The 26674-nt window shown below is 47.0% G+C and overlaps 1 protein-coding gene across 1 annotated transcript in view; it reads left to right on the top strand.

Moving 5' to 3' along the window:
- GLDN (gliomedin) overlaps window positions 1-26674 on the top strand; it is a 600890-nt gene that overhangs the window by 478608 nt on the left and 95608 nt on the right. Inside the window, exon 9 of the mRNA XM_078684820.1 lies at window positions 18264-18414. Within this exon, the coding sequence (XP_078540946.1) occupies window positions 18264-18414 (151 nt within the window). The remainder of the gene's footprint in view (window positions 1-18263; window positions 18415-26674) is intronic.

The raw sequence follows: 26674 nt of genomic DNA, 5'->3' as shown, positions 1-26674 counted from the left end.
AATTTTTTCCAGGCATTAGGGAAATGTCCAGCATACAAGCTGTTGTTAAGGAGGGTTGATAAGTGGTCTTCAATAATGTTGGGGACCATATGAAGGACCGTAGCTGGACAGGGGTCCAGTGGGGATCCCGATATTGTTGACAATATGAGCCTCTTGACTCGTTCTGGTGTTAAGAGATTATACCTTTGTAGGTGAGACTGCATGGTCACCTCACCTTTGTTCAACCCATCCAGGTTGTCCCCCGCTTGGCAGCTGGAGAACTCATCATATACCTTTTTTATTTTGTCTTGGAAAAACTCTGTTAATTTGTCACAGAACTCAATATTAGGGCTGAATTGTTTGCTTTCGCCAAATTTAGGTAAGACAGAGACTGTTTTAAAAAGTTCTCTGACAAAAAAGTGTGATTTTGCTGAGATTATTGCCTCTTTATACTTTTCAATCGCTTTTTTTATAGTGTTTTTTTCTGCTGACAAGTATTCTTTTCTTCATGCTCGTTCCAGAGGCCTACATTTTTTCTATGGATCTTTAAGCTCTGGTGTGTACCTTAGGGCTGATGGTTGCGTTCTTCTGTTACGTATATACCTCTCTGGGGCGAGCTCAGTGGTCGCTGAGTCAATCCAGCCATCCAAGTTTAAGGGCTGCGGAGTCGGGGTCTGTATTTAGACAAGGGCTGTGGGAGCGTAAGGCGGATTCAAGATCTGGAGTATTTATTTTTCGCCAAGAAAGTGTTGTACCCATTCTATTATTGTATGATTCTTTGAGGGACTGTCCAAGAAGTGATAACTCACAGAAAACCACGCTATGATCTGTCCAGGTCATAGGTAGGGTTCTATTAAATTGTACCCAAACATAGTTGGTAAAGATGCCATCCAGAGTATGTTTACCTATGTGAGTAGGCTCTGTAACGATTTGATTTAAGTCCAAACTCTTTAGTCCATCGATTAAGTTAATGGTGTCTTGACATTCAGTGGATTCTAGGTGAAAGTTAAAATCCCCCAGTAGGGAGACATGATTAAATCAAGTAGTAAACTCACACGTGGGGTAGTGTTGTACCATAATGTCCCTCTGAGAATTAACTGGTTTACATTCCCTTTGCTTACTTCTAGCTCCAATGTTCAGCAACGCCTCTTTTGAATAGGTCATAATGAGATCTTGAGCTGGAGTTCTGGTGCACGGCGCATTATGGCCGCGGACGGGCGAGGATGGGCTTGCCTTTGGTGGGCCAGTGATGCGCCCGCTGCTCGCTGTGTGCTCATTTTATAGTGAGGAGCGAGCAAACAACTAGCACGCTAACCAAAATGGCTGTCCTGATATGACTGGCGGGTCCGTCTAGTGCCAATTGAAAGAGATCGGGACTGCGGAGCGGCAGCAGGTAAAGCGAAAATTTCAGCTAAAACACATTGAATACAATTTTAAAATTCACCCTGGAGCCTTAACAAAACTCCTAGCTTTAAAAAATGACAGTGCTTCGCAGTTGCATCAGGGAGGTTTTATAGGGAGGTGCATGCAAACAACTAGCACGCTAAGTGTCAACCCAATCTACCCTTCCTGCCCATGAAGGGCCATCAGAATGCAGATGTATGTAGATGGTATTCAGACACACCTAGCCTTCCTGTGTTTGTGGCTGTCTGGAGGGAATGCACAAAATGCAGCTGTCACCCAGACGTGTATTGGTGACAGGCTGCAAGGCACACAGAGCAGTGAGTGCAGAGAAATATCCACTTTCTAAAAGTGGCATTTCTAAAACAGTATTGTTAAATCCAACTTCACAAGTAGTAGGATTAATCAAGACCATTCCAGAAATATAAAACATTAAAAAGGTACTCCTCTCTGATCACGATTTACAAGTTAAAAGTGTTTTAAGGAATTCCCAATGTTAACATATGAGAGGAGCTGGCCACACAGTAGTGAAAAATGAATGTAGCTGTTTTGTCACTACGGGGACATGCAAAACATAATGGTACATGTCCTACCTTTTACTTAGATAGCACCCTGCCCTTAGGGCTACCTAGGGCCTACCTTAGAGGTGACGTATATGTAGTAAAAGAGGGGTATAAGGCTTGGCAAGTAGTTTTAAATGTCAAGCCGAAGTGGCAGTAGCCTGAACACACTGGCACTGCGGTGGCAGGCCTGAGACAAGTTTGAAAGGCTACATCTGTGGATGGCATAATCAGTGCTGCAGCCCACTAGCAACATGTAACTTACAGGCCCCTTTGTATATAGTATATCACTTTACAAGGGACTTACGAGTAAATTAAATATATCAATCATGTATACACCAATTACACACAAGTTTAGGAAAGAATCACATGCACTGTAGCACAGATTAGCAGTGGTTATGTGCTCAGAGTCCTAAAGCCAACAAATAAATACAGCAAAACATAGAGCTCAAAACCAAATGTTTGGGGGAAGACCAACATAAGGATGGCAGGTCTAACACACAGCTACTACAATGTATTCATTAACTAGTGAGATCTACGAGTCTCTATTATGAAGTTCTATGTTAGACTGAAATTTCACAATAAAGATGTCTGCAAAGGCCTAATTTATCCTAAACTAGAAAAACAAAGGTGATTTCATGAAATCTAAAAAATTCATAACAATTCATGTTCACACAAAAAGGAGCACAATAACTCCTTTGCCTGCCACATGCCTTTTGCTAAGGAATGTCAAACCTCTTACCATCTTTCTGAGACCTGGCAAGCCATATCCATACTCTACAAGAACACCGCAAAATTTGCTATTGATAATGAGCTAAACAAACTCACAACAAAACTGGATATGTAAATTTTATGATATAATTCTGCTAATGCCTACCTTCAGCATAATTGCATTTGTGATCAAACAATATACATGAGGTAGTAAAAATTGTGAGCAACCAAAAATACATGAGGTAGTAAAGGTAATAATGACAATTGTGTGCAAACAGAATACATGAGGTAGTAAAAATTGTGAGCAACCAAAAATACATGAGGTAGTAAAGGTAATAATGACAATTGTGAGCAAACAGAATACATGAGGTAGTAAACATTGTGAGCAACCAAAAATACATGAGGCAGTAAAGGTAATAGTGACAATTGTGAGCAAACAGAATACATGAGGTAGTAAAAATTGTGAGCAGCCAAAAATACATGAGGTAGTAAAAAGTGCACAGGAGGAAAAAGTGACAAGTGTGCAGTTACAAGAGAAAACAAAGTATCATTTAAGGTATAATACTGCAAAAGGTGCTAGACACTCAGGCACACGAACAAGCGTTATGTAGGCAAAGGTGGCACTTGTGCCAGTATCAAAGATAAAAACATGTGAGAGGTAGCAAACCGTGTGTTACAACGGCAAAGTGGTGTGTGCATGTTACACAAGGGCACCAAACACAAGTACATGGAAAATACTCCAAAGAGGCAGACACTCCAACCCCAGGAATACCCTGGGAAGGCACTTCCATGGTCGTGGAAAATATCAGTAGTGGGAAATCTTCCTCCAAATAACAAGAGGACGTGAATTACTTTTGGAGGTGTCTCTGGAGGAGGAGAACTTTGAGGTCCCTTTTGAAAGCCTGGGAGGAGGCAGTGGTCCGGAGCTGAGGCGGAAGGGAGTTCCAGATTCTCACTGCGTTGCCTGAAAAGGATTGGGCCATTGTTCTCTCCTTCTTGAAAGTGGAAGGTTCAAGTAGAAGATTCTCCACATTGCGTGAGGGTCTAGAGCCTCCAGAGAGTTTCAGTTTATTCGCCAGGTAGCGAGGAGAGGAGGAGTGCAAGGCTTTGTGGGTGATACAAGCGGTCTTGTAGATAGCTCTAGCCTCAAAGGGAAGCCAGCGAAGGGTGGATAACATCGGTGTGATGTGATCGCTTCTTTTGGCCCCATAAATGAAGCGAGCTGCTGAATGGAAAACAGACTTAAGTGGGGACAGGTGGGATTTGGGGAGGCCAGTAAGAAGAGAATTGCAGTAGTCTAGTCTGGAGCGGACCAGTGATTGCACCAGGGTTATAAGGTCCTGTTCCGGGAAGAAGCGTCTGATTCCCCAAAGAAGGCGCAGTTGGTAACGAGCAGATTTTGCAATAGAATTGATGTGGGGAGTTAGACTGAGTTTTTTGTCTAGAATAACTCCAAGGGATTTTGCGCTGTCGACAATGATGGGTTTATTGTTTAGTAGATTCATCTGATCCATCCATGATTGAACCGGGGGGGGAGAGAGTGAGGAGGAGAAGAGGAGGAATTCAGTTTTGGAGGGATTCAGAATCAGTTGATGAGTTGACATCCAGTTTTGGATGGAGTCCAGAGTAGAGCTTAGGAAGGAGAGATCATGAGTGGAGGCAACCTTGAGGTAGAGTTGAGTGTCGTCTGCATAGAGATGGTAGTGAATCCCGGATTTGCTTAGGAGGTTTCCCAGTGGTTCTAAGTAGAGATTGAACAATGTGGGTGCCAGTATAGAGCCTTGAGGAACACCCTGACCTACCGCCACAGGAGAAGAAAGACTGTTCGCAATTTTGATCATTTGGGATCTGTCAGAGAGGAAGGATGCAAACCATTTGAGCACAGTGCCCTCCATGCCCATTCTCTGTTGAAGGATATTGAGGAGGGTGTTGTGATTGACAGTGTCAAAGGCTGCAGAAAGGTCCAGGAGAATAAGAAGACAGGACCCCCCCCGAATTGAGTATCCTCAGCGCGTCATCAACCACTTGCAGTAGGGCTGTTTCAGTGCTGCAGTTTTGCATGAAGCCAGACTGACAATTGTCAAGAAGATCATTGTCCTTGATATGACGAGAGAGTTGTTTTGCTACACATCTTTCTGTGATCTTCGCAAGGAAGGGAATGTTAGTGATGGGGCGGAAGTTGTTGAGGTCCTTCGCATCAGCAGTGGGCTTTTAAGCAGAGGGGTGACCTGCCCAGTTTTGAAGGGGACAGGAAGGGAGCCTTGCCAGAGGGAGAGGTTGATCAGAGTGGCCCAATAGGAAAGGGACTGGGTATAGAAGTCCAAGGCAATGGCACTGGGGATAGGGTCAAGAGAATGGTTGGAGGGCTTTGTTTCGCGTATGCACTTGAGAAGGGCATCTTCAGATATGGGTCAAAGCTCTGCCAGATGGCTAAGGATTTGCGCTCCTCTGGAGGTGTAGGATGAGCGACCTGATCCACAAGTGATTTCACTTTTTCATCGAAGAAAATAGCGAAATCCGCTGCTCTCTTAGTAGGATCCTCCACCTCGGAAGAAGGGGGAGAGCTGTGGAATAAAAGGGTTCAGGCAGATCAGGTCGATTATCCCTTTCAAGGTTTGCCCGGCGTTAGCCGCTTCTCACCCAACTCACGATTTATCAAATAAAGAGGCAGGCGCTGGAGACTGGAAGGCAGGAAACAGGAGTTTATTCCGACGGAGCAGAACACGCCAAATCAGACAACAGGGTATCTTCTCGAGGTGCTCTGACCGCATCTCTGAGGCCTGGCCTCTTATACACAGTTTTATGACTTTATTACATTTGTGACATCCGTGGTATTGCTTTGAAGTACGGAAAAGGCATCTTTGGAATCCCCGGTTCAGGCCCATTCCCACACATATCTACAGTAGGAGTCCCCACCCCTAACCTCAGCATGATGGCTATCGCGCAGCTGGACATTCCGCTGGGAACAGAAATGCGGGTGATCGGTCGGATCTAGGGGTGTGAGGGCATTGATTAATCCCCGCTCCTTTGAAGTGAGGCGAGGTCCTACTGTTGGGGCAATAAACTGCATCTGTTGGGCTAAGTGATGGCCTGGGATCAGGCCGGACAATTGGGCAAGGAGGAAGGGGTTATCAAAGGGCCTGTTCTAAGGGTGGGATGAAAGAGCGAGGGGCAGGGGTTTCAGCACGGGATGTTGCTCTGAGACAGGGTCGTGTTTAGAGGTGTGTTTATGACCCAAGCAGGAGAGACCGGGGGCTGTCAGGGCGCGGGGGGGGGAATACTTGCGAGGCTGGGGAGTGAGGGGGAGAGACGCGCAGGCTATTGGCAGTGGGCAGAGAGGTCATGACACACAAAATGGCTGCTATCTATGTTCGCGATGGGGCCTAAAAAGGGGGCAAGATGGCGTGGCCACTGTTTCGTGACTTTCGCTTTACTTTCAACAGTGGCGAGGGTGAATATAAATGAACGCCGCTTATGTATATATACATTGTCATTTTTCACAGTCGCCGCTTTTTAACATAAGTCAGTTCATTTCTGTGTTTATCATAACTGACGGGGTGTACATATAGTCGTGTGTGGTCAATGAGATAGCGTTTGTCAGTACTGGCGGATTGCATATAACTATGTGTAGTCGATGCGACATACGAGGTGGAATACATATGAATTTACATTTGTCGTGTTTAACAGTGACCGATGAAACATTTTGAAGGCAACAAAAGTGGTTGAGGGAGGAATTTTAGTCCAATACAAGCAATTAGTCAGTGGGGGGGGGTAGAAAGTTAAAAAAAAAAGGGGGGGTCTTCGCCACAGTGTCTTTTTAGTAGTGAGCCATCACTGGTAGGCTCTGGTAGTTCGTTTTCTTCCGTTGGCGCTGTTGAGCACCGGCGGTGGAGCTATAGGTCCAGCTCGGATCCTTCTTTACACGTCGCAGGGTGCGATCTGTCCTCTGCTGTTAGACCACAGTCCTGTTTCCTAACTAATCTTTTTAAGGGTGCCTCATGCTGGGCACCTGCATTTCTTTCTCCTTCCGCGGCAAACCCTACTCTACCTAAATGCTGTTCTTCTTCTCTGAGTCAAAATCCACGTGAAAAGAAAAAGGGGGGGTTGGTCGGATAATCGAGGGAAGAGAGGGCGGAGTAGGACCAGATCTTCAAGACAAACCAAGGGAGCAAAGGGTGATGAGCAGGCAGGTCCATCAATCGGGCTCAAAGGCGCGGGGACTTCTGGCACGCGTGGGTCAACAAGCAGAGGGCTTCAAGGCAGCCCTCCATCCTTTCATTTTCCGTGTTTGAGAGTGGTGCCTCGTCCCGCGTCCCATTGCTCTGCGGCTCCACCTTAGGTCGAGGTCACACGTGCCTCATGATCTGCGGCCAGGTTGTGCGTCACGTCCGGTCCCTCTCCTCCGGTGACTGTGTATCTTTGAATGGGTACAAAACATGTTTTAGAGAACTGGCAGGAGAGGACATTTATACATTTCAATTCTGCCCCAAATCTAAGTAGTTGGGGGTACGTTCAGCGGTCACGGTCAGAAGTTATCACTGTGGAGCATGTATACAGGCATGTCTACTGAGTTTGTACTAAGTCTATTTGGCGTTCATTCATGACGTATAGGGAGAGAGGTCAGACTCCTATCAACTGTGTATTCCCTCAAACTCGAAATCGGATCCTTCGGTAGAGACTCGTCTCTCTAACCCAAGCCCTGGCAGTCGTCCATCATCATGAGAGAGGAGTAGGGGCTAAACATTCTTTTCTCGGGGAGCAACAGTTAGTCAGGGTCATCAGTTATACTTCGGGATATGGAGCTGGGGTCACTCGGGAGGAACGGGGACGTTTTGGACATCCGTACTTGGGTGCAGAGAGGTGGGGCAATCTGGGCATTGGAGATTGTGTTTCTAACGAGCTGAGAACAGAAGGCCATTGACATATAGTCCTCCTATAAAAGGCCAGATTTGGGGACATCAGTCGTCTTACCTGTCCTTTCCTTCATAGCCAATTCAAGTTCCATCATTTTACAGAAAGGAGAGGTAGTAATATGGCAAATTACAATTGTTTTAGTTTCTGTCAATTTGCCGAACACCTTTGTGTTTGAATACCAATTAGGCTCGTGCCGGCAGGGCACGACGTTACCACACAAAGGAAGAGGGAACAGTGGGACCCTCGGAGGGAGAGTCGTCCACATTTTAAATGACCTATTCGGTACACGTACGACATGGAGAGAGAGAAAGAGAGAGAGAGAGACGTGTACAATAATAGGCCATTTAGTGCGCACACAACACAAAACAGTAGGGGTCAGGTTATATAGGAACACAGACTGAGGGACGACGTAAAGCCATACACTACGTACACATGAATTCGGGCGGGTAGTACATGTATTATATACAAAAACTCAAGACAAAACATAGAACAGTACTTGGCCAAAGAGATTTCCCCCTGCATGCTGCGCATCCTTAGTATCCTATTTAATTCACCTGGCTGTCTTTTGCTGTTGGCCTTGGTTGCAAATACTTACACCTTTGTCAATTGTTCGGAAACTAACCTGGTCGGGCTAATACTCACGGTGGGATCTTCGAATCGTTTTTAGCGAATGGGTATCCAGGCTGAGGCAACGGAGGGTGTCAGTCGGGAGAGCAATGGGCAGCTTTGAGTTTCACGTCTATGAGGGTGCAAGAAGGAGGTGGTAAATCTTAAACCTCGACAATATTCCTAGTCTTCCAGGAGGAGGGTACTTGGGTAAACCTCACCCCGGAATATTCCTGAACCTTCCCCTATTTAGTTACCGTATGAATCTACTCTTAGGTGCACGTCATTCTTGGTTGCATTATCTGGGGTGCCGGTTGGAGTCATATTTTTGTCATACTGCAATAACCCGCCAAGTTTCTGCTTCAGGCCACCCTTCCAGTCGCTGGGTTCAGAGAGAGAGAGAGACAGCCGTTTCTAAGTAAGGGAGTGTTATATCTTTGTTTGTTCGTCGTGTATAGGCATCATGTTCAGACCCCTTTTTCCCCATTCCATCGGCCGTTCGATCATCACTCAAGTCATACATAAAACATCTTTCTTATCAAGTCAAACGTGTGCAACGTGTATCCAGTCGAGTTATACACATCCGGGCATACACGCGTGCATTCATATCACACAAATTCGTCACGTTCTCAGGGGCAGTCTCCATAGATAATATATAATTTTTCCCCCGCGGAACCATGGCGTGTTGCTTAGGTCTTCTCCATTCTTTAATCGATGTCCCGATGTGACCTGCAGAAAGAAGGGGAAAAGAAGGGGTGGGGGCAGCGTTCTAAAACACATCCGCGCGCATAAACCCAAAAAGGCTTTTACTTACCACATATTCGACCTATCTCCGCGGGATGCAGTCCCTTTCATCTCGGCGTTTTAAGCCCAGAGGGACTGGTAGTGCGGGAGAGATAATCATTGATGGACTGTATATTGCATAGATCGCCCACGTGTGGTATTGCGGATCGTGTGTAGGGAAGGGTCAAAACAAAAGGGTAGTCAGTGTAAAGTGGGGGGGTGAACTCATGCTCTCCTTCGAGGAGGAGGGATGGTCTACAGTGGTACGGGGTCTTTTTTGTTCATCAGGCATGGAAACTAGAGGGGCTAGGTGGCATTCCTTCGGAGTGGCTTAGGGGCATCTGAAACAACTTCCCTGATATATGTGGCATATAAAGTAAAGGCTAAATACCGGGACCTTTATCGATTGCTTTACGTTGCACAAAAGTAAAAACACACGCAACAGACCTGGACCATTCACATTTCCAATATTTCTGTGTACTTTGCTTTTTAACCTTTAAGTAATCGAATTGCTTTATTTCACCTGTATTTTACGTATATCGGAAACAATGGCCATTTATTTAGAAACTTACCAATCCAAGTGCTACAACTATGTTTGCTTTTCACAAAGACTTTTATTAAAAAAATGTTGGCGTACACATGCGGGCCTACAACCACGTGGGCCGGCCACGGAGCAGACTGGAACTGTACATGAGGGCATATTTATTTGAGGAAAACGTAACGGAGTCGGTGGTCGTTGATTACATAAAGGTACGATAAGTGCAATAAAATCATATCGAAAATTCATTGTGGGCAAGTACCATAAGTGTCGAAAATTCGAACTTTCAATAATACTGTAATCAATGACGCGTCAGAACTTAACATAAATTCATTGTCCGAATGTTCAATCAGTACCCATCCCCTCCCGCCATGCGCTTCAAAAAAACTGCATACATATCTCATGATATCAAGGCTGAACATCCGGAACACAACAGGGAGTTGCGAGTTTCGTTTGTACCGGCGCCATTTTGGGTGGGGTCAGGCAGGTCCATGTATAGTCAAAATGTCTCCATCAACTCATGGTTGGACCAGAGCCTCTTTCGGCAGTCCAAAAATTTTGTTAAAGGGCAACAGAAGGGACCGGTGACATGAACCATCAATCAAAAAAAAAAAGGGGGGGGGGCAACAATCTTTCCTACCGGGTCATACTGGTGTTCCACCGGAACTGATCAAATCGGTAGTCTGCAGTATTTTTGGTCATTCAAACTGAGGCTGGCGTCAGCATGAGGGCGCCAACGTCTCGTGGCTACGTCTTGGTCGTTCTGCGGACAATCATGGCAGTCGTTCCCCATCGGGGGCCTGGGGCCCCTGCAGTTCTCATAGAATCTTCAAGGCTGAGGAGAACGCTTCTGTACGGGGGCCCATTTTCTGGTTGACAGGCGACTAGGCCATCTTTTCACGCCAGGCCCATTCCTGCAGAGTCGACCGCCATTTGTAGGAGTTCTGCAGCTACCGGCAGTCACTGGGTCGCAGGAGCAGACGGACTCCAGCCTGTCGGGCGAAGCGTTGTTGCACCGCCACAGTGGACGAGACCCTGCTGGGTGAGTGGAGCGTCGCTGCACTGCAAGAGTGGACGAACCCTTGTCGGGTGAGTGGAGCGTCGCTGCACCGCAAGAGTGGACGAACCCTCGAGCGTTGGGGGTGCAGCTGAGGGGCCTCCACCTGGGGAGGCGGGAGAGGCTCGTCCGCGCCACCTCTTCCTCCCAGTGCACCCCACGCCGTCTCGCTGACATTCGTTATGGCTGGACCAGGCGATGAAAGAGGGGGGGGGGGGGTCGGAGGCATAAGCAAGACATCCCCCCCGTGGCCTGCAAGGCGCCGGAAGAAGAAGAGAATGGGAAGACCAGTACATTCCGGGCCGGGCCATTCACCCCACGACTTCTCCGGCCGATGGCGGCCAGTCGCTCTTTGCCACGGCCACAGGAGCGGGTCCCCCCGGGTCAGCCAACCACGGGGCTCGTCGAGCGGAACGCTGGTACATCCTGGGGCAGGCCTCGGCGCGTGGTGTCGCCTCCGGGCTATTTGCGCAATGGTCCTCCACCCCAGGCCGCCACCGACGCTACCTCGGCAGCTGATGGCTTTTGTAGACTTTTCTAACGCCCAAAAACCTACTAAAAAGTAGCCCAAAGGAGCCCAACATTGCTACTTTGAGGAAGGAGGGACAGGAACGGCGAAATGCGTTGTGGGTTTGTTGTTGCAGCCGTTTGCCATGTAAATAGTTGCTTAATATATAGTTGTACAATAAAACGTTTTAACATGTTACTTTGCTGGAGTGTTGTATATTTATAATATTTGCGTAGGGTTTTGTCGTTATTTGGGCGGGGTGGGCGGTGGAGCCGGGCTGTCTTGCAGTCATCATGGCGTTGAGTTCGGCTCTTCTCACTAGTTTCATATTTCTCCTGAGGGGTTGTTCCTAATGTATCTATTTTATATGGGGTGTCCTCCGGTGGAGCCAGATGATCTACCTCTAATAAATGGTCCGGGCTGAACCAACTACTGAACAATGGGGAGAAGATAGGCATGACGGTTACAACGGGGACAAAAGTCTGCACTACCTATCCTTCACTACTTTGCGGAGACTAGATAGAATATTTCTATTCTACAGTATTCGCAAATAGGGAATACCCAAAGAGAGAACCAATTCCAAACAGTCGGTGTTCGGACAAACAATCAATCAATCAAATGAGGAATAAAATAGGCGCGACGGGTTACAACGGGGGCAAAAGCCTGCGCTACCTACCCTTCACTATCTGCAAAGAGAGAGATCTTCCTGTTCCTCCCTGTTTGTAGGCAGAGAAGATCCTTTCAGAGAACCAATTCCGAACGATTAATGTCCGGTCAAGCAATCAATCAATGAGGGATAAAAATAGGCACGACGGATTACAACGGGGGCAAAAGCCTGCGTTACCTATCCTTCACTATTTGCAAAGACTAAACAGAGTATTGCGACTCTGTGCTTGTTTGCAAATAGAGAATGATCCAAAGAGAACCAATTCCAAAACAATAAATGCTTGGATAACAATCAATCAAATGGAGAGGGAAGTAGGCGCGACGGGTTACAACGGGGGCAAAAGCCTGCGCTACCCACCCGTCACTATCTGCAAAGGGAGAATACTCCTATCCTTCCCCGTTTGTAGACAGAGAATCTCTCAGGACAAAACAATCAAATGCGTAATACTAGTATTTTCCAATGACAATCAAACAATCAATTCGCAATTCGTCGTGTTACACGACCTTACCCGGACCGTATGGACAGTTTCTCGTCTTCCGCTTCCAGCGCCCGATTGTCCTCTATTCTCCGTAATTGCTGTGGCACTCCTGATGGTTCCCAGTCAGGACCGTAGATCACTCGAGAGAGGTCTGCTCGGAACCAGTGAAGTTCGGATGATCGGCTGCCAGACAAGGGTCTATCGGGCAGGAGCTCTTCCCGATCGTTGCAGTCGTTCACTCTGTCGTTGGGACCTCTCCCACTGGATCCACGTGTCGCTGATGGGCCCCACATTGGGCGCCAATTGTGGAATAAAAGGGTTCAGGCAGATCAGGTCGATTATCCCTTTCAAGGTTTGCCCGGCGTTAGCCGCTTCTCACCCAACTCACGATTTATCAAATAAAGAGGCAGGCGCTGGAGACTGGAAGGCAGGAAACAGGAGTTTATTCCGACGGAGCAGAACACGTCAAATCAGACAACAGGGTATCTTCTCGAGGTGCTCTGACCGCATCTCTGAGGCCTGGCCTCTTATACACAGTTTTATGACTTTATTACATTTGTGACATCCGTGGTATTGCTTTGAAGTACGGAAAAGGCATCTTTGGAATCCCCGGTTCAGGCCCATTCCCACACATATCTACAGTAGGAGTCCCCACCCCTAACCTCAGCATGATGGCTATCGCGCAGCTGGACATTCCGCTGGGAACAGAAATGCGGGTGATCGGTCGGATCTAGGGGTGTGAGGGCATTGATTAATCCCCGCTCCTTTGAAGTGAGGCGAGGTCCTACTGTTGGGGCAATAAACTGCATCTGTTGGGCTAAGTGATGGCCTGGGATCAGGCCGGACAATTGGGCAAGGAGGAAGGGGTTATCAAAGGGCCTGTTCTAAGGGTGGGATGAAAGAGCGAGGGGCAGGGGTTTCAGCACGGGATGTGGCTCTGAGACAGGGTCGTGTTTAGAGGTGCGTTTATGACCCAAGCAGGAGAGACCGGGGGCTGTCAGGGCGCGGGGGGGGAATACTTGCGAGGCTGGGGAGTGAGGGGGAGAGACGCGCAGGCTATTGGCAGTGGGCAGAAAGGTCATGACACACAAAATGGCTGCTATCTATGTTCGCGATGGGGCCTAAAAAGGGGGCAAGATGGCGTGGCCACTGTTTCGTGACTTTCGCTTTACTTTCAACAGTGGCGAGGGTGAACATAAATGAACGCCGCTTATGTATATATACATTGTCATTTTCCACAGAGCAGCTCGGAGACTTGACGAGATCGAATAGTTTTTGGGTCTATTTTTGGCGGAGTCAAGGAGGGTTTTGAAGTGCGCCGCTTTCTCAAGGAAGATATGCTTGTGGTACCTGGATCTTGCTGTGCGAAGCCACACAGGAGGTTGGTTTATCTCGTTCTTGCTCCTCTGCTGAGATTTCAGCCATCACGAATTGTGGAGGAATGGTGCTTTCTGGGACAATAATTTGCCACACTTTGGATGAAGGTTTCATGCTCTAGGGTGTTGATTTGCACCTCATTGGACAAGAGTACTCTCCTGCTTGATCCCAGAGTACATTGAATAAATATGTAAGAGGTGCAGAGCCTCTCAGATCTGCTGCTTGAAACTAAGAGAAGGATTGCCATGCTGGAAACCTTATTTGCACCACCAGGTCCTTCACTCTGATTGACTGCGCCTGCTGCACTTTCTGGAACTATAGCCCTGTGGATGTACCTTTCGTCAAAATGATTAAAGAATAGATACCCTGCAAGCTACAGGTTAACAGAGCTTAACTGCACCATCAGCACCAAGAGTCCCCGACCTGGAGTGTGTCCAGTGGACTTTAAAGGGTTATGGTCAGGTGCATTGTTGGATATGTGGTTCTAACCTTTCAAGGACTATCCTGGAGCTTCCAGGTCCTTGGATTGTGTTTTGGACCCTTTGGACCCTCAGGAGGAACTTCAGAAAGAAGTTCCAGAAGCTTGGAGCAACTTTGGTAAAAAGCTCCAAAAGGTGACCGATTCAACTGAGAGACCCAAGCCGGCCACCTTCAACCATGATCTGGCCCCGATTACAGGTTTGTCCAGCTGAAGAGCTCCTGAGGCCCGACTTCCATAGTTAAATTGAGAGTTCCCCGAGAGTCAAGCCGGCGGACCCTCTCTAATTTTAACTGCTGAAGAGCATCGAGGGACCTCGGAAGAAAAAGCTCCAGAAACTATTCCAAGCCTGAAGGTAACATTTTGACTGGGGCCTCCCTCTTGGCGTAACCGCGCAAGGCTCTATCGTGGTCGGCCTCAAACCTTTGACTTTGACCCGGTCAAGCACGTCCCAGAGTGGCACCATAGCCTTTAAACACTATGAAGTGGTAATTCTTTAAAAATTCATATCTCTGGATCCCTATATTGGGTTTTTGTCGTTTTGGTGTCATTTTAAAGATGGAAATATTTGCTATTTTTATAAATTGGTGTGGGATTTTTATTGTGTTGCATCTTCATTATTTACTGATTTGGTGTTTTTAAATGCTATACACACCTGTCTCCTAAATTAAGCCTAACTGCTTGCAGCCAAGCTACCCATAGTTGAGCATTGGAATAATTTGAGACCTATACTAAACACTAGACCATGTTAGTGGCCTTATTGTAAGTGGTAGATGCATATTTACCCCTACTAATAACCCACTTTCCAACATATGCATAAACACTTTGGAGAAATGATGGGCAGTATTGGAGCATCACCTAGAATATGTTAATAAAAACACCGAATATGTTAATAAAAACACCGAACACATCTCTAAAATGTTTAAAAAGTACAACCGGAATTCCACTGTGATTATGTACGGATATACTTATTCTGCCGTATGTTTCTGGCTTAACCTTTCCATACTCTGCATCCCATTTCACACAGTTGGTTCCTTGTCCCAGATTTGTTTTGCATAAATCAACCTACACCCTTTATGAAAATAGCTTCATTTGCCAGCTACCTGCCCGAAAGACAATAATTAGCTTACAATCCTATGTGGGAAAAGCCAGATTTGTGAGCATATCATACACCTGTTTTCTGGCTGTGAGTAGTTCTTCCATAATGTTTATTAAAGTGGTGTATTTATTCCTACAAAGGAAAATGGCTGAATAAAAGTCATTGAAGAGGTGTTTATAGAAAGCTGTGGTACAAAGAGTGTTTCAGCAATTTTTCAATAGATGCTTAGTCAAAGCCTGGCCTCAAGTCTGGAAGGACCCCTGGATTAATGTTTCTTTAAAAGCGAAGTTGCAATGGCATATTTAGGATTCTGGGGGAAATCCTGATGACAGCAGAGCATTGATTGACCTTGAAATTAGTTAGTTGAGCACAAACTGATACAGTGTAATCATTTTATGTGTCGGGTGTAAAGTAGGTTTTTATTTATAGATTATTTTGGCATAGCGTTCTCAGTTGCTATTGGTGACTTATCCAAGATCTGTCGTTGGACACTAAAACACTGAAATCCTCCTCATGGTCAACAGGCATATTAAGTTTATCCTTACGTTCTCACAGCAAGTGGAAACCACGTCATTGCATTTTGAAAGACTACCTATTCAGTCAGGCCTAAGACTAGCCTCCATCCTCTAGTAAGCTGTCTACAAGGCTTCTTTCAACGACCAGGGTGGGTTTGGCTAAAACCAGCCAAACCTAAACCAGCCAAACCCACCGAGGCCTACTTTCAGATCTATTATCTCCTCTCGAAGACTAAGTAATTTAGGGCCATATTTATGACCTGGTTTGCATCCCCATGCACCACACAGTGTGGTGCAAGAGCAACGTAAAACCTTAAATCATATTTTTGAAGCCACACAAAGCCACTTTGCGTGGCATTGACTGGCTCCAAAAATCTAGAGTAACACAACTCAGTGCATTGCGTGGGTGTTCCCATGCAACTCCCATATTTTATGACGCATTTGCAAGACCTTGTAAACCTGGGAATGCGCCAAATAGTTACGCCTCTCCAGGAGAGTCATATTGAGGAGAAATATGTTCATTTCTCCCCGTTACTTCCTCTTTCTGTGTGTGCTGCAAAGAGGGTGTGTGTCCTAAGAGGAAAATGCCTTTTAGGATTGTTTTTGTGCAGGAAGGTGTCCCTTCTTGCACAAAAGAATCCTGCAGCCAATGCAGGCACTCTTGCACCATGGTGCAAGGGTACCTGCATTGGCGCTAAGCAGCCCATTGTGCGCCAGCCCAGGGGCAAAAGTCAGGCATGCATAGTATACCTTAAACATGGTGCATTCCTGCCCTTTCCTAGTGATGCAGTGCGGTGCAGCAAGTGACTTACTGCGCTGTGCCACTATTTCATAAATATGCCCCTTTGTGTTCAGCATACTCCACTACATTGACTTTTGCTGCTATTATTTACTTCCTTCGTTGATGATTTATCTATCTGATGCATAGTGTTCTGAGGTTAACTGCAGTGGTTTTTAGTACTATATAAAAACCTGAATGGAATAAATACATGAAATAAAGGGACAATATTTATTCATTAGCTGCGGTGTCATTGTCCAGACTGTCATAAGTCTGTAAATTATTTTGCAAAATATGAGAAAAATATTTTTGTATATAGTTCCAAAACGAGAAATACAATAACCATTGAAAATTTTGTTTTGTTAGTGCAGTGCAAAAAATTGCTTTTTTACGTATAGGTTTGCACTTGCTAAGTCAGCATGTCACTCAAATTCCACAGACCCTCATGAATCAATTTGACGGTACGCTATAGTATTAAAAAAAGCATATGTAGGATACGGTTACATAATTACTCACATGCACACCTGTATTTTAGCCTATTTTATACCTTTCAATGTTGGCTACATTGGAAAGTTTTTTTTTTTCTTTTTTCAAGAGTCATTAGATGAGCACTGCTGCCACCTCGTGGCCATTGCTATTGCTCACATGATGTTTTTTTTTTATTTATTTCAGTAGATTTTTATTGAAAAATTATATTTACATGGTGCAGAGGATATACAGGATATACATGGGAGATAACTGAAGACAAGGGAAAAGGACCCCGGGGGGGGGGGGAGGGGGGGGTTATGTAGTGATTTGCAGCCGTTTGTCCATTTTATTCTTGCTTCTTCTTCCGTTTCTTTTGGTGTTCCCCCTTCCCCCTTGCTGATTGTCCAATTGTCTTTTCGTTCCTCTGGTGGCGTGGAGAGAGAGGTATAGAGAAAGAGAGTAAAGAGAGTAGAGAGTAGAGAGGCTCAGCTAGTTAACAAAGTAGGCGATCTTAGTAGTCTATTCAGTTGTGCATACAGTATTGATTGTTTCTATTTTTTCTCTACCGCAATGTGTGATTGTCAATATATTGGGTTGTTTTGTAAATAGTATGACAAAAACTTAATAAACAAAGTTTAAAAAAAAAGAAAAGTTCAGCCAACTTGGACATCTTCATAGCATGTATCTAAATATATGACAACTTTGTTATCCAAACCACTAAAAAGATCTCTCACTTCTCATTACATATAGAAATCTTTGTATGTATGGTGCAGTTAGAGGATATATAGAATTATAGAAGTGTAATAGTAATTAGCGGGTATTATTTTTCATTGATGACTGCTGAGTGACAGCAAATGAACAATGTGAGCTTTGTCTATGATGTCACTTAGAAAGAAATCACGCCTCTCACCCTGTTTCGCCACTCTCTATAGAGAACCTACAATGTAAGTATGTTGGTGAGGGTTTTCTATAGAAGCCTTAAAATCAATGAATGGGTGAGTTACATTGTCTTTAATACAAAGAACCTCTAGGCATCAGCAAACCATTTTGAAAGTGATCCAGTATGCATATACATTTACAAGTGTTCTCTTTCTCAGCTGTTACTCAGAACAGACACAAGAGAACTCTGTTTTCAATATATGCTGTCCATTATCAGTAGCCATTCACATTTATCCTATTGCCTGCTTTGTGGCGCTTACCAATGTCAAGGATTTTTTCAGAGACCGGTCTTGGCAGCACCTAGTTCCATCCAATCTCCTACACCGTTTACTCCTGAGATAAAGCTGTCACATTGGTGTTAACCCATTGCATTCCTCCTAACCAGAAGACATTTTATGTTTATACAGGCCACAACATAAAAGAGTATCAGAATTCAACAGCACTCCTGAATGATGACTATAAAACCATAAAGTTGAGGTGGCTCTTCCTTGGATGTGGACATGCAGTTTTTAATCAATCACTCTACTACCACAAAGGAGGATCAGACACTATTGTGAGGTATGTGAAATGTTTACAAATTATCTTTTTAATCCTCTTTTGAGAAAAATAACTGTACTAATTATAACAAGGGTGTTGTATTACCTATTGGACCTCAGATCGGGGAGATCAATAATTGTGCAGCTGCACAGTATACAGGTAATTTATACTCTCTGGCCACGTCTGGCCAGAGTGATACAATGTGTATATGCCCATCCAGGTTAAAGGTCTGGGAGCGATGCCCTCTCGGCATTTAGAGCGCTACACCCCATCCCAAGTCAGTGTTCAAATATAACAATCAAAATCAACACATAGTCTGTGAGTCGTTGATTTGGATTTGGTCTCAGGTCATACCTTGGGTGACGATCTGCTCGAGTCACCCGAGTATCGCTTTGACTAAATACTGGGGGTCGCATTTGTCTCGACCTCTGTTGCTACGGGTGACGGTGAGCTCGCTACAGCTTGTTCTTCAGCCGGACCAGGTAGCAGTCTTCCGCTGTTTCTCCACCCTCTGCCCGGCTGGAATACATTTGACTTGAGTTAGAGTCATGCACTTGTTTAAACCAGAATACGTTGCAGGTGATGACCTCATTGGCTTTCTGCGCCATGAAGGCGGTTGCGTTGATCTTCAACACGGTCCACGTCCCAGGCTCATATACTGTGCGGAACTTCCCTCGGCTGCTCCTTACTAGTACTGTGCATCCTAGCACAATGAGTCTGGTTTTGGCTCTCCTGTTTTTGTTGCCCCGCTCATTGGTTGTTTCTCTTTGTGCTTGGATGTTGGCGGGCTCATATGGTTTGGGAGCCCATCCGTCGGCAGCTGATATGTCCCGTCGGAGCCCAGCTAGCATCAGGGACCAGGGAGACCTTTGTGTCGTGCAGTGCGGAGTGCTGCAGTATTCACGCAGGAATTTGTGCAGCACCACTTCTGGATCAGCATGCTCGAAGATTGCAATTCGCAGGACCTTATTGAGGGTCCCATGAAGCACTCTGCTTCCCCGTTGGCTTGCGGCCATTGGAGAGTGATGCAGTGGTGATGAACCTCTTGCTGCGGGGACCGTTGTCGGTCTTGGTCTCCTGAGGTAAACTGACGAGTACTGGTTGTAGGTCAGCAAAGGATGTTGACGCAATTACTTCGACTACGGGATACTATGTGAAAGTGTCGATCACCACTACAGTTACCCGGCAATCTAGAAAGCTCCCGAAATCCAAGCTTATGCGTGACAACGGGGACATGGCTGGATCTTCTGTTATCACTGGAGCGTGGCATTCTTGGCTGCTGATGAGCCTGCAGTTTCTTACTAACGTGTCGACGACGAATTTCAAGTCCGGGGAACCACACTTTTTCCCTCATGTGAGACTACATCCGCGTAGTCCCTTGATGTCCTACATGGACTAGGGAGGTGACTCGTTCTTGCAGACTTGCCGGAATGACTAGTCGAGAGCAGACTTGCCGGAAAGACTAGTCGAGAGCCTCTCAGTATCACTCCATCTGCTGCGGTGCTTCTCTCATCTCTCACCTTCCAGAATTTCCCTAGTCGGTCTCAGTCTGTTGTGTTCCATCCATGTGCTCAATGCAGAAAGTCTTCCCAGGAGCCGATTGTGAGAAGTTGGCCTGATATATGATGCTCACTAGTTCTAGTGATCACCTTGTATCAGTCCAAACAACCCTTATGGTGATTGGTTGTAAGTCAACCTTATAGACCAGCTATCCTAATGGTAGCATGGACAAAGCAGTCTTAGGCTAAACTCTTTTGGCATGTGAAGCCAGCTGTTTTACCACAATATAACCCCTTGAATACCAGATGAAAGGACACCACACAGGTTGTTATGAAAATAAACAGTATATTTATTAATAACAACACCTCTGAACTCTTTATGAGGTCAGAGGGCTAAGCACATGACAATCTCTTCAGAAAAATACGTTAAGTTGCACAAAATTACAATGGTGCCCTAGGGGCACGACAAACCATATACTAAGTAAGTGGAATGTGAAAGTCAATAGAAGGAATGGAGCTGCACTAACACTAGGTAAGTAATAGGAGGCCCACGGAACGCGTGTGCAGAGTGTGAACTCACACGCGAGATGCGTAACAACGTCTATGGACAGTACAGTTCAAGTTACAGGGGAGTACGGACAATCCTGACTAGGTAGGACTAAAACAACGGTGGAACTGGACACTAGGACAGTTAAACTACCCTTGAGCACTGAAATGCTCTTGTTACCTCACCCACGGGCCGCGGGTGCATAGGTGTCAAAGTGCGTCGGGTTCTCGCGTTGAAGTCAATGGAGCCTGAAAGAAAAGATGCTGCAGGCGACCAGGAGGAAGATGTCCGGTGCAATCCAAGGGTGGATTGGTGAAGAAGGAGACCTGAAAGCAGAGGGGACAATGTTCACAGTCACTAGCCAGTGACTGGAGTGGAACCAGGAAGGAACCAGATGTCATTGTCGCGATCAGGTGAAGAGTGGACGCTTGACTCTGCAGCCACGTGGACCAGGAGGCGTCTTCGACGACCAGGATGGAGGCACGAGCTGTCCCACGCAGGCTCTCGCTGTCGGCGGTGTTGGATCCGGAATCGGCGTCAACAGGCCTTGGCAAACCCACGCGGTGAGGAGGAAAAGTGTCTGGTGCGGACTAGGAGAGTCCGGGGTGCCCCTCTTTTGGAAGGGAGCAAGGGCCAGTCTGGAGCAACCAGACCAGCAGCAAAGATTCAAAGGTTCGTTGTCTAGGAGGCCACTAGCCAGCCGGCAAGTGACCAGACAACGCGTCGAGCAGCAAACAAGCAGAAGGGCCCCACGCAGATCTCGTGGATGCTGGAGGGCTGATCTTCGGTGCAGGGGCTGCTCGGGGATGGGGCTTCTCAGTCCCCAAAGCACTTAGTCGAGTTTACCTCAGGAGTCGTGCTGGAAGCGAAGTGCAGTTTCTTCCAAGATGGCCGGTCCCAAGTGTCTCGTCGCACCCACGGGTCTCAGCTTTGCTGCAGATGTGGGTTGAGGTCAGAGAGGTCTGAGAATCCGGGTCTCGTCGGGCTCTGAAGTCTGGATCCTGGAAGGAAGACGACAAAGGGAAGCCGCTGGCCGCTTGATGGTGCCTGCTTGTGCAGGGTGGACACTCCTTGCCCACAAGGGAGATTCTTCAGTCTTCTGTGGAGCAGAACGTCGAAGTCCAGAGTTTCTTCTTGTAGAATATGTTCAGGATAATCTGATTTGGAATGGGACCAGCTCCTACCTTTCCTGCTAAAGGGGGCTGCACTACTGACTAGGTCCCTCCCCTGGGTTGGACCAGGAAGGGGGGTGGTTACACCCCCTATCCTTTGTCCGGTTTCCCGCCAGAGCTGGGGCTGGAGTGCCCCAGCAACTGGTTTGATCCGGTGTATGCACAGGGCACCTTGTGTGCCCCAGGCATGTCTCATTCCTTTCAAGCCTACCCTACCCAATACACAAAATTCTGTCTGGGGTGGTGCTAGCACCTCCCAAGGCAGGAAACCCTTTTGCCCAAGCCGCCCTCACTGGAAGGACTCCCAGCAGCAGGAGGTCAGACTTGTGTCTGTGGTGGCAGCATCCATTTTGTGATGCCAAGGCTCGAGTTAACTTTAACCAGGGTTCTCAGTTACATACATGTCGTGTCCCTCTAGAAGGGTGGAATGCTACCCCGTCGCCAGAATTGGCGAGGGGGTAGTAATCCAATTCGTATGACACCTTACTCGACATGTTTTGCTAATGTTATACCAGAGTTAGCATTTAACCGCGAGGATTATAATGCACTTAAGAGTATATGGTATAGCGTTATCATGGAACAGCTATAAGGACTTTGTTCCGCAAGCTGCAAACGGGCTCAGCTCATGCCAGAGCACCATCTCACATAATTCCAAGCACTCTGCCTTCTGGATTGAAAAGGCCTTCCATAGGAGTGACTGATAGGAATATATGTGTCCATTTTAGGTTTAGATATAGGTAACTATATCTAAAGCAAAGGGTGATTACACCACCTTGCCCCAGCTGTCGTGCAGCCAGTTGTGTCTGTTTAGATGGCCAGCCAGGGGTGGCATAATACATGCTTCAGCCCCTGGTAGGCCCTGGGTACACCTATACCCTGGGTACCTATGGTACACTGTATAGGGATTGATAAGGTTGCCCAGTACCAATTGGTAAATGCACCTAAGGTACATGGTTGTCAATTTAGAGAGAGAACAGCTAGGCTGTGGGTCTGATTAGCAGGCCCACAGCCAGGGAAAGTCGTAAACCAGTGAAGCAAAAAGCAAAAATCTGTGGTGACCATAGGATTGCAGACCCCACTTCAGTACTCGCAGGAGTACTGCGTCAGTTCTGGTCCCTTGTTTGATCTCATTGAGAGTGAGCGCTTGCGGACAGGCCCATTGAGAACCATTTCGATGTATTCTTCTGTCTTGAGCTCTTTGTCGCCACCGTCTTCAGCTGTTTCTGGCGGGTGTCGTGTCAAAAAGTCTGCAGGATTTTTCGCTCCAGAGTGGTATACTAACTCCATCTGGTAGTGCTGCAACCTGTGGCGGCTGTTGACATTTGAAAGTGGTAGTCATAAAACAATTATCGTACTGCACTGCAGCTAGTGAGCCCGAACCACCTACGGGGGGGGAGGGTTCAGGCGAGTCCTTCCCCGATAATTGAGTGGCAAATGGTGCATTTTCAAGCAAATTTGACAAAGCAGGAAGGTCAATAAAGCAATTGTGAATCTGATCTAACAAAGACAATGACTGGCAAAACTGTCAGTCTAATTGGATGCATATCAGACGCCGGCCTACCACGTGCTCTGTCCATATGTGGCACTGTGTGCTATTCTTTCACAAGTCTAATGTGCCCCGTTACTAATTGACAGGAAAGGATCCCGGTGCTTCCCTCAGACAAAAAAGAGTAAACATCATGGATAAATTGTTTGTTTCTGCTGGGGGAAGCCCCAGATGCATGTCTCATTCCTCCCACTGACAAGGCTGTCCGTCGGCTGAAAACAATATTGCCGGGGGGGGGGGGGGGGGTCTTACGAAGGGAAAGGAGAGATAAGAGTAGATATGTAGAGTGAAGCAGAGTAGCAGAAAAAGAGAGAGGGGCCGCAGGAGAAAGGGAGCACAATGAGAAGGGATGCTAAGAGAGACATGAACGATTGGGGAGAGAATTGGGAACAGAGGAGCAAGCAGAGAGAGAGAGAGAAAGACAGAGAAAGGACAATGCAAGGAGACAGACAGGGTGGTACACATAATTATGGCCCGGCACCAATAAAGATATAGAAGGGCAGAAAGTGAAGGAGAGAGACAGCAGAAAATAAAAGGGAAGCAGAGAGAGGAAGAGAAATGATGGGGCGAGCACACAGTCAGAATGAGACATCTAGTTAGAGACCGGCAGCGAGAAAGAAAGAGATAGAAAGGGAGGGGGAGTAACAGACTGAGTGAGACAAGAAAGACAGAAAGGAAGAGGGAAGCAGTGAGATGGTGTGAGAAGAAACATATAGCCACACTTGCCGGAGAGCGCACCCCACACCCAACTTGCATGCCGACTGGGAGATCTCCAGACTCACCTGTACCCCCAAATAATCTGAAACAACTCACAGACTTTTTGGTTACCCAGCAGGTCCTACACCAATCAAAAAGGGGACTGTGCATGTTCATTACATACACACGTGTGCACCTCAGCTCTCACATGGGAAGAGTCTCCTGTATTCAGGAAGCCTCCAGTACTATGCATGTATATGCCAGATTCTGCACCTCTGCATCATGTAACACGAGTCTCCTAACTTCACGAGTAGTCTCTGGCACTGTGCATGTGTCCATGACAGGTATACACAATCACAATGCTGCAATGTCAGCATTGTGAATGTTGGGGTGCAGCGGACAGCGCCCCAGCCAGGCGCCTGTACGGAGAAAATGTTGAGTGCGCAAGACTGCTTTGGCCGGCGTGGGAAAGCCACTCTCCCTCCCCCTGCCCTCGAGCTGGACCGCCCACCCCCAACCAGGCACTTCTTCTTTCTCGCAGTGCGAGAAGCAGCAACATGAAATGGTAGTTTTACCATTTTATGTGTCTGCTTCTCGCACTTTGAGAAAGCAGTGGGGTGACTCCCCCATGGCCCAATGGAGGAACCAGAGTATAAATTATGTGAATATATCTGATGCCCTGCACACCTAAATGTATAAAGAAGAAGAATAAAAGAAGAATCATGACACGTTTTCAGTGTGGATCAGCTTGTTTTTGATTACTTGTTTGGAAAAGACTTTTTGTGTTGGTAAATAGAGTACTATTTAATGCTACTGGTTTTAGATAAAGGGTTTACACGATTGGTTTCAATTAATAGCACCTACGGGGCGAGTGAACAGTGCGCCATTCTTAAACAGTATCTGTTTGTTTATGTAATGTAATGTAATGTAATTTTATTTTTATAAAGCGCGACTTACACTCCACGGAGCATCTTGGCGCTAGCCACTCGTGTCTAAAAGGTGATAAAACCAGTGAGCCAATGGAGGAACCGCCACTGGCTACAACTGTATCGCCCTGCACTCGAACTGCGGCAGGGGATGTGGTGCGGTACCTCTAAACAGCGGGACGAGTGGCTGGTGAAAATGGTTGCAGGCCCACTTGATAGCTAGCCCTTCCCTTTCGATCTGGAAATACCGGGTTTCGGTTGGTATGAGATCCTTGCTCCCAAATGCAAGTGGGGTCCCTTTTCATGGTTCCGTTTCTTGGGTCAGGAGTGCTCCGAGTTCTACTGGACTGGCATCCACCAGTAGTTCTGTCATCCGTGTGGTGTCAAAGTACGCCATGATGGTTTTCCTGAGGAGCACCGCTTTATTTTGGAAGGCGTCTTCTACTTCTTGGTCCCACTACCAGGCTGTTTCCTTCTTCGTCAGGGCGCATAGCAGTTCCGCTAAGGTGGCTAGGTTCGGGATGAACTGCCAGCAGTAAGTGGCAGTTGTCGGCCAGGCGCCTGTTGTATGGCTTGCCACTTCCTCGGTTCTGCTCTGACTCCGTCCTGGCTGAATACGTATCTGAAGAAGTCAATGGATCTCTGGAAGAACGAACACTTCTCCCGGTGAAGGGGGACTCCATGTTCGGCCAGACGGTGGAGCGTGGCTCAGAGGTGGCGACGGTTGCCGAATGTATTAGAATGTCATTCCTGACACTCCCTGGAGCCCCAACACTATTTCCCGGATGGTATTCTGGAATATTTCTGCCGCTGATGAGATCCCAAAGTTAAATCTTTTCTAGCAACGCAACCCTCGAGAAGGCCGTGATATATCAGCTCTCCTCAGCTAGCTTCAACTGATGGTATCCTGCGTTGAGGTCGAGCTTGGAGAACCAGCGGGATCCATTCAGGTCTGCTAGGATATCAACGGTTGGTGTCAAGTGCCTTTCACGTTTAATCGCCTGGTTGGGTAGGCGGATGTCGATGCAGAGTCGAATTTTGCTGGGCTGTTTCGGTTTCTCCGCAATTACCATGTGTGATACCCAGAGATTTGGCCCGGTGACCTGCTCGATGACCCCATGTTGTTCAAGGTGTTGAAGTTCTTTCTCAATGAGTGGCCTGAAGTGGAACGGTATTCATCTGTGTCTCAAGGCTACTGGCTTCACGGCCTTGTCTATGTGTAGTTTGATTGGGGCCTTCAAAGAGTTGTGGGAATAGTTCTAGGATGTCCTCCGTCTGCAGGGCTTTGACTGCATTGGTGAACATGACCAGACCGAGATCCTCGGCTGTGTGGCTCCCCACCAGGATGTCGGCTTTTCTGTCAACCACATGAAACGTGGTGGTGACCTCCTGGCCTTCCGCTTTTACCTGGACTGTCCTCTTCCCCTTTAGCGGCAGTGGTGTTTGGCTGCCATATGTGAGGATTTTTACAGGCGACGAGGATAACACTGGCTTTGGGTTAAGTCGTCTGTACTGCTGGCATCCCATCACATTAACAGATGCTCCTGTGTCAATCAGCGAGGTGACCTGGGATCCGGCGATGTTGATGGCGTATGTGGGTTGCGGGCACCTCCTCCGTTTGAGGTCACTGGCGAATGAGATGAGGTAGCACTCGCCTTCCTCGTCTGTCGATGAGTCTTCAAGATAGTGTCTTGGTCGAGCTTATGTATGAGTCGTCTTTGGGTTCTCAGAGTCCTCAAATGATAGGTATCTTACAGCCTTTGACGGTGGAGGTCGTCCTCGGCCTCCTTGGTTTTTCGGGCCTCCTATGCATGCCACTGCAAAGTGGTTGAGAGTACCGCACTTGGAACATGTTCACCCTTGCGCCGGGCATTCTGCCTGTGGGTGCCTCAGTA

The sequence above is a fragment of the Lissotriton helveticus genome, chromosome 3_2, assembly GCF_964261635.1.
Source record: "Lissotriton helveticus chromosome 3_2, aLisHel1.1, whole genome shotgun sequence".
Classification (NCBI taxonomy): domain Eukaryota; kingdom Metazoa; phylum Chordata; class Amphibia; order Caudata; family Salamandridae; genus Lissotriton; species Lissotriton helveticus.
The sequence above is the reverse complement of the archived record's forward strand: the minus strand, read 5'-3'. Positions and strand labels throughout refer to the sequence as shown.